General features: G+C 37.9%; 1 protein-coding gene across 1 annotated transcript; it reads right to left on the bottom strand.

Annotated features, from left to right (window-relative positions):
- Positions 1 to 1,084: 1,084 nt before the first annotated feature.
- On the bottom strand, positions 1,085 to 8,280 carry LOC128548484 (uncharacterized). Its single transcript, XM_053523453.1, has 4 exons — positions 8,126 to 8,280; positions 7,237 to 7,558; positions 4,308 to 4,367; positions 1,085 to 1,629 (listed from the first exon to the last, which is right to left on the bottom strand). The coding sequence occupies exons 1-4, from the start codon at positions 8,243 to 8,245 to the stop codon at positions 1,100 to 1,102; spliced, it is 1,032 nt and encodes a 343-aa protein (XP_053379428.1). The 5' UTR covers positions 8,246 to 8,280; the 3' UTR covers positions 1,085 to 1,099.
- Between the last annotated feature and the right edge of the window lie 1,984 nt (positions 8,281 to 10,264).

Raw genomic sequence — 10,264 nt, forward strand, 5'->3', positions numbered from 1 at the left:
CAAAGGAAAGTCCATTTGTCCAGAGCTTTTAATTTCTTGTGCAATGTCTGATTGCATGTACTGAAAAGCTCTAATTGCCTCTTTCAGCCTCCAAAACTCAGTTAAACCGTATTCTTTAATCAGCAAATTTTCTCGATAAAAGAGGATTGAATCGTCATTCGACACTTTCTCTTTTAGCAGCCCTAAAGCTTTCCCACATGCTGATGAACTTAATCCACCTAGAAAAACAAAGGTATTCGACATTTCTAATATAGCTGATAATGAAGAACAAACGCTTAAAAGCCTGTCGTTTACAGCGTGGCAGTCAGGGTCTGATTCTATGTACAATGCAGCCATGTATTCCTGGACAGATTTGTGTTGGAATGAAAAGGTCCTGCGCCTACTCGCTACCTGATGACAATCTTTGTTCGGAGTCAAAAGGCCGAGTTGCAGGCAGAACCGAAGAGAATACTCCGGAATTCTTTCAAGTACCTTGCTAACATCAAAAACAATGGTCGATTCCTTTTGCAAACAAAATAATGTTTCAAAAGCAATTTGGCCTAAGTTGAGTATCAAATCGTAATGTTCTCGGCAAAGCTCATTGGAAAGGACACATGCAGGATACTTTTCATAATCCAGGGCGGTTCTACTCCTGGAGTTCCACTGTTGTTTGCCTAATTTCATGAGCCCTCTTGAAAGAGTTAATTCAAGTATATTGCTATATATTTCACACTTCGATTTTCCGATAGATTCACCGTCGAACCAAAGACATACCATTTGCAGAAGAATATATGGTATATATCGCACAGAGTCAAGCATTGTTGATGACACAGTCGCTTGAAACCCTTCAACGGTTTTAAGGTCTCTGGATAAGCTTCGCTTATTTAGTAAAGCCACTGCATTTGATATCAGCTGTTTGGAAGAAGACTGATCCAACTCAGTAATCTCTACATGTCTGTCGATCTGATTTGTACTCAACATAAGAACATCTAGTTTCCATGGCCGTGTTGTTGTCATGATTGTACAATTTTCCCGCGCAGGTCTATGTGGTAAGCCATGGTTCACTTCTACGGCCATACGTGCAGCTTTCAGGGTGGGCCCATTCATCAAGTCCATCTAGTTATAATAAACAATCCTTTTCTTGCAGTATATCTTCTATAAATATTTCGTTATATCTTCGAAATCTTGACAGGTTTCTAATAATTTGATTGAAAATCATATCATCAACATTACACAATGATGTGTCAATGTCCCTTAATGTAATCATAAACAGACACGTAAATGATTTCATTACGGTAACCTCTTCTGGTTTGAACTTGTTTTCCAACTCTTTCTGAGGGCAGTGTGCTTGGCACCACACCATGCAAATTCTATTCACAAACGATGTTTTTCCAACTCCTGCTTTGGCTGTGATGTAGATGTCCTTGTATATTTTTCCATCAGGTTTCAGAAATATATCGTTCAAATTATGTACTTGCTTCCTGGTACGAGATTCCTGAATTCGTCCAAACTTCTTCTGTATGTCAACTGAAGACAGTGGAGGTTGTACGTAGAAGTCGAGAAGTGGAACATCATGTTCTTCTACTAAAGGAGACACAGGAATGGTACTATGATATTTTCTGTAGAAACTGACGAGGTCATCTCTTAAATCTACAACAGAAAAAGAGAACACATTTCTTAAAACATTAAATTTGTTTCAAATATTAACGAAAACTTGAAACTGATGTAAAGGTTAAGAGCAAGTTTCAAACGTTACCTAGACTGCAAAGTATAATAAAACTAAACAAGAGATCACAGAGTGATCTTGGCGCCCAGCAATGTGCCATTTTTGAGTGTTCCAAATTTCAAGACTTATTGACTACCTCAAGGTCAAATTTCATTTCCGTACACAACACTGTGCATGTGGTCCAAATTCAAAAGCTGTAGCTTGAGAAATGTGAAAGTAGGTCACTAGGTCAATGTCAAGGTCAAAGTTTGTTTCGGTACACAATCCTATGCATGTGGTCTAAATTTGAAGCCTGTAGCTACAGAAATGTGAAGGTAGGTCACTAGGTCAATCTTAAGGTCAAAGTTCATTTCGGTACATAAAACTATGCAAGTGGTCCAAATTTGAAGGCTGTAGCTTGAGAAATGTAAAAGTAGGTCACTAGGTCAAAATCAAGGTCAAATTCTATTTCGGAATACAAAACTATGCATATGGTCCAAATCTGAAGCCTGTACCTTCAAAAATGTGAAAGTAGGTCACTAGGTCAATGTAAAGGTCAAAGTTCATTTCGGTACCACAAACTATGCATGTGTCCAAAATTTGAAGGCTACAGCTTGAAAAATGTAAAAGTAGGTCACTAGGTCAAAATCAAGGTCAAATTTTATTCGGAATACAAAACTATGCATGTGTCCAAATTTGAAGCCTGTACCTAAAAATGTGAAAGTGGTCACTAGGTCAATTAAAGGTCAAAGTTCATTTCGGTACACAAAACTATACAAGTGGTCCAAATTTGAAGGCTGTAGCTTGAGAAATGTTAAAAGTAGGTCACTAGGTCAAAATCATGGTCAAATTTTATTTCGGATACAAAACTATGCATGTGGTCCAAATTTGAAGCCTGTACCTTAAAAATGTGAAAGTAGGTCACTAGGTCAATGTGAAGGTCAAAGTTTTTTTCGGTACACAAAACTATGCATGTGGTCCAAATTTGAAGGCTGTAGCTTGAGAAATGTGAAAGTAGGTCAATAGGTCAAAATCAATGTCAAATTTCATTTTGAAACATGGAACTATGCATATTGTCCCAAATTTGACGCCTGTACCTTCAAAAATGTGAAAGTAGGTCACTAGGTCAAAATCAAGGTCAAAGTTTTTCCAGTGCACAAAACTATGCATGTGGTCCAAATTTGAAGGCTGTAGCTACAGAAATGTGAAAGTAGGTCACTAGGTCAAAATCAAGGTCAACTCATGTTCAAGGTTCATCTTGCCACTCAAAAATAACATGTGGTCCAAATTTGAAGGCTGTAGCTACAGAAATGTGAAAGTAGGTCACTAGGTCAAAATCAAGGTCAACTCATGTCAAGGTTCATCTTGCCACTCAAAAATATACATGTGGTCCAAATTTGAATGTTGTAGTTATTGACAAGAACATTTTAAAAGCTTTTCCCTATATAAGTCTATATGAACCATGTGACCCCCGGGGCGGGGCCATTTTTGACCCTAGGGCGATAATTTGAACAAACTTGGCAGAGAACCACTCGATGATGCTACATTACAAATATCAACGCCTTAGGCTTTGTGGTTTGGACAAGAAGATTTTCAAAGTGTTTCCTTATGTAAGTCTATGTAAACCATATGATCCCCAGGGCGGGGCCATATTTGACCCTAGGGGTATAATATGAACCACTAGATGATGTCACATACAAAATATCAAAGCCCTAGGCCCTGTGGTTTTGGACAAGGGGTTATTCAAAGTTTTTCCCTATATAGGTCATTATAAACTATGTGACCCCCAGGGCGGGGCCATATTTGACCCCAGAGAAATAATTTGAATCATCTTGGTAGAGGACCACTAGATGATGCTTCAAACCAAATATCAAAGCCCTAGGCTCTGTGGTTTTGGATAAGAAGGTTTTCAAAGTTATTCCCTATATAAATCTATGTAAAATATAGAAATAAACAAAGGGCCATAACTCACTCAAAAATTGTTGAACCAGTCTGATTTTCAGGGGGACACAACTAGGGTACCAATATATCATTCTGACAAAGTTTGGTCAAAATCCCCCCAGTAGTTTCTGAGAAGATGCGATAACGAGAAATTGTTAACGGACGGACGGACGGAATGACGGGCGGACGGACCACGGACGCAGAGTGATTTAAATAGCCCACCATCTGATGATGGTGGGCTAACAAACTATTTAGAAGATATTGATGACCCTTGCTTTACATTCCGTGAAACTTTGAATAAATATTACCATTATCCGTACAATTCAATAGCATGTAGAAAGTCGATGCATTTAAGAACATGCCTTAGAAGAAAGAAGCTTCTACTGTCCTCCATGAACAGGTCTGTTCAAATACAGTAATGCAACATTTTCATTTTTTATTCGTGTCGACCTGCTGAGTTTCCGTTTGTTTGGGTTCTTTTTTTATTGAAAACTGGGGTGAAACGCGACATTCCTTATCGTATCTCATTCGTCACTTAACAAAATTAATGAACTGACAAAACGTTTGATAACACTTAACTTAGACACAAAGCAATTCAATTATTACATCTAAGAAAGCAGCAGGTTGTTTAAAGATAATTTCGCAGGATTTTCTGATTTGGAAGTTTGGAAGTTCTTCTTACATTTCTCCAGTTCACGCTGCTTCGTGTTTGTTTCTGTTTCTTCTTCGGATAGAGCTACACCTGAAAATGTGCCAGACTGAATTAAAATTTACACAATCATATTATACTTTAAAACGTGAATCTAACATAATTAAAAATAGCTCCTAATAAATGTACAGGTTATGTGAAGACTCATTCAAGAATATGTGACCATATTCAATCGGAACGTGACACAAATTCTATAACTCACAAAACTGTGTTCTTCACATGACATGAATTACATAAATAAATTATAAAGTGATAAAATTTAGTAACATAAGGTTTGTCGCAAATCTTTTTCATCAATGATCTAAACTAGTTCAAGTATTGTAAGATAAAAGCATCTAATATTCATGGGTATTAAAAACTGACTTTTGGCTGTGAATCATTGAGTCCTAAACAAAGGCGTTGCGTTTGACTATTGCACTGAAAGCCAGACTTAATCCTTGTTGCTCTGCAAACAACGTCAAAATGTGTATAAAATCCGACCTCTTAGATCGCTGTACTTCGAAATTATTTTCTTGAATTAATCCCTTAACCTCTTGTAATAAAAAATAAATGGTTTTCTTAACACTGTTAGTGAGTAGAAAAGCGATCTTTCTTATCATTAATCTCCGTACTATAACAGGGTGGCCAACCCACGTGACCTTTGGTTACCGCACATAAGGAGAAAACGTTTCGATTCAGGTAACATTTTGTGTCTATATTTTCCTTATAACATGATGTATTTTCATAAAATAAAGTGCGTCGAAGGCAGTAAAATGAGTGCTTTATTCCACATAAAGGGTCTGCCATCAGTTATCACGCCTTTTCGCAATCGCCAAACTGCTTTTCATGGACAAACTGTGCAAATAACTTACCGCTTTCGCAACTGGGTGACGTGTTTGAGAAAAATACTGGCAACTGATTGCAGACGTTCTGTGCGAAGGAAAACACTCAGTTTGCTGTTTTTGACAATCTTTATGTCATGGAAATCCGACAACGAAAGTGTTACCTGAATCGAGACGTTTTCGCCTTGTCTACGAAAATCCAAAAGTCACATCGGTTGGCCACTCTGCTACATCAAATTTATATGTGACCGAAATAAGGAAAACAAGGTCTTAATTGTTAACCGCCTTTTTACATAAAAACTAGAGCTGCTTTTGAGAAAAGCGCATGTCTCCAACAACTGCCTAATCATCTAAATAGTTACGTATCTGAGTCAACAATGCACTAATACATATATCACTGGCATCTGTGTACAGAGTGATTTTCGGTAATTCAAGATCCATAATTCTGAAGTGCCTAGGCCGATTTGGCTAGTTATCGAACTTGGACGAGGACTTATTGGCAAACACATTTTGTTCAAGTTAAGTGAAGATTGGATGAGAAATTTTCGACTTTGAGTGCGAACAAAAAGTGTACAGAGCGATTTTCGGTACTTCAAGGGCCACAATTCTGAAAAGCCTAGGCTGATTTGGCTAGTTATCGGTCTTGGCCGAGGACTTATTGGCAAACACATTTTATTCAAGTTTGGTGAAGATCGGATGAGAAATATTCAAGAGAAGAAAGGCCAATTTTCGGTATTTCAAGGGCCATAATTCTGAAGTGCCTGTGCGATTTGGCTCGTTATCGAACTTGTCCAAGGACTTATTGGTAAACAAATTTTGTTAAAGTTTGGTGAAGATCGGATGAAAACTGTTCAACTTAGAGCGCGGACAAGATTTGTGACAGACAAACAGCAGTAAATCAATATATATCCCACACCACTATGTGGTGGGAGACATAAATATTTCATGAATGAAAACAGGAGTTTGTAGAACACGAAATACCCCCCTTTGATGCATTCAGTAATTGCACAAGGAATAGAAATTATTTGGTCACTGTGCACTGGATGTTTAATGTACTGACCTCAAATAAAAAATTATGGGTCATTTACCAGTCATAAATAAACCCTGTATCAAATGTGATCTAAAACCAAGGCATTCTCCAGTTATTTGGCCAAAAAAAGTTATAATGTTCTGGGTCAATGTGATCTTGACCTTTGACCTACTGACCTCAATATGGATCATCTGCTGGTCATGACCAACCTCCCTTCAACTTTCAAGATCCCAGGCCCGTGTTCTAGAGTTATCATCAAGAAACGGTTTAACTGTTCCGGGTCACTGTGACTTTGACCTTTGACCTATTGACCTCCAAGTCGATAGGAGTCATCTGCTGGTCATGATCAACTTCCATATTAAGTTTCGGATCCTAGGCCCAAGCATTCTCAAGTCATAGTCCAAAAACTAATTAATTGTTCTGGGTCACTGTGTCTTTGACCTTTGACTTACAGACCTCTAAATCAATAGGAGTCATCTGCTGGTCATGACAAACATCCCCATCAGCTTTCATGATCTTAGGCCCAAGCGTTCTTGAGTTATCATCCGAAAACCGTTTAACTGTTCCGGGTCACTGTGACCTTTGAGCAACTGACCTCAAAATCAATAGGGGTTATCTGCTGATCATAACCAATCTCCCTATCAACTTTCATGATCCTAAGCCCAAGTGTTCTTGAGTTATTATCCGGAAATTTGGTCTACGGACCGACATACATACCGACCGACAGAGCGACCAACATCTGCAAAACAATATACCCCACCTTTCTCGATGGATGGCATAATGAAAGCTAACCCCTTTAAGGTTTTTAACTATGGAATTTTATGAAAAATGTTATTTCAGGTAATCCAATTAATATTCAGATGAACGGCATATAAGGTGTTGCGCTTTACTGCAGTAGAGTAAATCTTATTTACTGCGAATAATCAAATACCACTTGTACTTTTCATTTCAATTTAACCATATTTTTGTGTTGTTTGTTTCCCTTTACTTCTATTTTGTCATACAGTTTGTAAAAGAAGTTAAAATGTGTGAATTAAAAAGAAGCAATTACCCTTTCCTTTGCGAATTTCTTCTTCAATTTGTTGCTTTCCTTTCGCGCTAATCTCTGTAAGTTCCTTCTTTTCCTTTTCGGCAACTTGTTGAATTTCGCTCATTTTCGTAGCAACAATTTGATCTAAATGATGAAGTGTTACTGTCTGCATGTTGGCAAATGCATTCTTTACATCATCTAACATCTTTTTCTGGACTTCTTCTCTCTCTGTGCTAATTGCCTTTAAAGCATTTTCTTGTTGCCTTGCAACAAGTACTTTAAATTCCTCATCTAGTATTGTAGTAATGTCTGAGGTACTTATTGTTAAAGTGTTTGCTTCCAGCTGTAGGAAGATGAAAAGATCAATGAATTAGTTTTTGTGGCTCTTGCATAAAAGATAAAATAGTACTAAAATTTGGTACTGCGAATGAACAAACTTTATTTTACCAACTACATATTTTAAGGATATTATAATATGCCTGTCGTTTCGTATTGACGTTGCTCTTTGAAACATGTGATGACTTTATTACAAAGCCGCGACACCAAATATGTGATAATGGCCTTTAATAAATGCATGATAATATGTACGTGTTCGTCTTAGCCCTTAGTCTGCTGGCGCAAATTTATTCTGCCTTTGCGACCAGTGCAGACCAAAATCACCTGTACATCCGTGCAGTCTGGTCATGGTCTGCACGGTTCGCCATTCAGTCAGTATCTTTTTGGTAAACACCCCTTTTAACAGTCAATCTTACTGTCCAAATTGAAAGATGGACCAGTTGATTATAGAAATTTAGAAGTCTTAATAAGACAAAAGTTATGCTGAGCATATGGTGAAATGTTCAAATAATACTGTTAAATTGAATATAAAACTCACTACTTCCTTGAATATACGTTATAACGATACATTTACCTGTTTCAATTTTTCCACGGCCTGTTTTGCCTTTGTATCATTTGCTAGGTATCTTGCATCGGATAGGAGATCAGTCAGGATTTCAATGGTTTTTGACAAATCCTCATCAGAGATTGACATGTCTGATGCATGTCGAACAGAACGACCAACATCTCGTGCCTAAAAGTAATCAACTTTTGCTCAGATATTCATTCTTATATAACGAAACATATTTGTACAAATGTGTAGTCTTGATGTCATAAGAGCAACTGTGAGGATTACAGAAACATACTTCTAGATACTCCTTTACAAACTTAATACCGACTGTTTGCTGCTGGCAGATGTGCTGAGAAGCAAGAAGAAAACAACACAAGCATTGCTGGTGAGTGAGGCGGGTTATTTGTTTCTTTTGTTTTGTGTTTAACGCCTTTTTTCAATAGTAATTCAGTTATGTAACGGCGGGCAGTTAACTTCACCAGTGTTCCTGGATTCTGAACCAGTACAAACCTGTTCTCCGTAAGTAACTGCCAACTTCCCCATATAAACCAGAGATGGAGGACGAATGATTTCAGACACAATGTATTTTATCAAATCGTCACGGAGAACATACGGCCCACCTGAGGATCGAACCCACGACCCCACGATTCGTAGATCGGCGCTCTCCCTATTGAGCTAAGCGGACAGGTTGGGAGGCGGGTTAGCAATGGGAAGTAAACATGTGATATTGAAGGGGAGAATTGGTTTACAAGCGTTCAAATTTTGGAAGAAAATGAAGAGCTTCAACATGACTGGGTTGAAAAGCAACGGGATAGTATAAGACAAAATGAGATATAATGTTGAATAACAAGAGCTGTCAGTGGACAGCGTGCTCGACTAGTCTCAGTGCTTGATAGTATAATAAAAGCAATGAGTAAACGTTTAACATTACAATAAGCATATTCTAAGTCGAAAAGGGGCCATACTTCAGTCAAAATGCTTCACAGAGTTGCCTCCTCCTTTTTACAGACTGGGGTCATGATGGTAAACAAGTATGCAAAATATGAAAGCAATATCTCAATGGACTTTGAAAATATTTGGGGTGGTACGCAAACTTTAACATTTATTCTAAGTCGAAAAGGGGTCATAATTCAGTCAAGATGCTTGATAGAGTAGCCTCCTCCTTTTTACAGACTGGGGTCATGATGGTAAACAAGTACGCAAAATATGAAAGCAATATCTCAATGGACTTTAAAAATATTTGGGGCGGTACGCAAACTTTAACATTTGTGTGACGCTCGCGCTAACGCTCACGCCGACGCCGGGGCGAGTAGGATAGCTCCCATATTCTTCGAATAGTCGAGCTAATTAATGAGAAATTTTGAAAGCAAGGGATTAGGAAATGGTATGTTGATTCAGAAGTAGAAGAGTATGAGGGGATGTGAGCAACAATATGTTTTGCTTTGTTTTGTTGGGTTTAACGTCGCACAGACACAATTATACGTCACATTGCCACTTTCAAGCTTTGATGGTGGAGGAAGTTACCAGGTGCCCCTCCGTATATTTTTTCAAAACTGGATAATATAATTATAAGCAGTTTTGGTAGAGATCATTTCTACAAAATATTTTTGAAATCCGGTTTCAGAGAAGATTTTTAAAGATTTTCCTTTCTGTTGCCATGGCAACCACAATTCTGAATAGATTTTATTTCTTTGGGCAATTTTGAAAGTGGACCACCCAAGGTCATTTCTGTGAAGTTTGATGTAAATCTGCCAAGTAGTTTTAAAGAAGAAGATTTGTTTAGAAATTGTTGACGAACGCACGACGGACATCAAGCAGTCACATTGAGCAAACCTTAAGAAGCAAAAACGCATGTATTCAGTTAGACTGGTGCCCGTGTTTACTCTCTACGTTCCATGTTTGGAGAGAATGATTCTCGATATACAGTCGGGTACCAAGCTAGTATTCAGTGCTTTTGCAGAAGACAGAGCAACAAGAGAAACACATTTAAGGACCCGACGAAACAGGTCAAACGACAGAAATCAAAACAGTTTAGTCCTGGTGGGATTAAAAAAAAATCTCATCTCTTCCGTCAGTCAGAATTAACCCATACCCTGTTATTTCTATAATAAACTTCTTTCGTCCATCTTTCAGTTTGGACAGAACCATTAAATGTTAAATGGG

The sequence above is a fragment of the Mercenaria mercenaria genome, chromosome 14 (assembly GCF_021730395.1).
Source record: "Mercenaria mercenaria strain notata chromosome 14, MADL_Memer_1, whole genome shotgun sequence".
Classification (NCBI taxonomy): Eukaryota; Metazoa; Mollusca; class Bivalvia; order Venerida; family Veneridae; genus Mercenaria; species Mercenaria mercenaria.

Bases quoted from the DNA above. Each gene is read 5' to 3' on its own strand.
- LOC128548484 (XM_053523453.1), bottom strand. From the start codon at position 8,245: ATGTCAATCTCTGATGAGGATTTGTCAAAAACCATTGAAATCCTGACT. The intron at 7,559-8,125 runs GTAAATGTATCG...ATCTTCCTACAG, and splicing joins CCGTGGAAAAATTGAAACAG to CTGGAAGCAAACACTTTAAC. The intron at 1,630-4,307 runs GTAAGAAGAACT...TTTCTGTTGTAG, and splicing joins GCAGCGTGAACTGGAGAAAT to ATTTAAGAGATGACCTCGTC.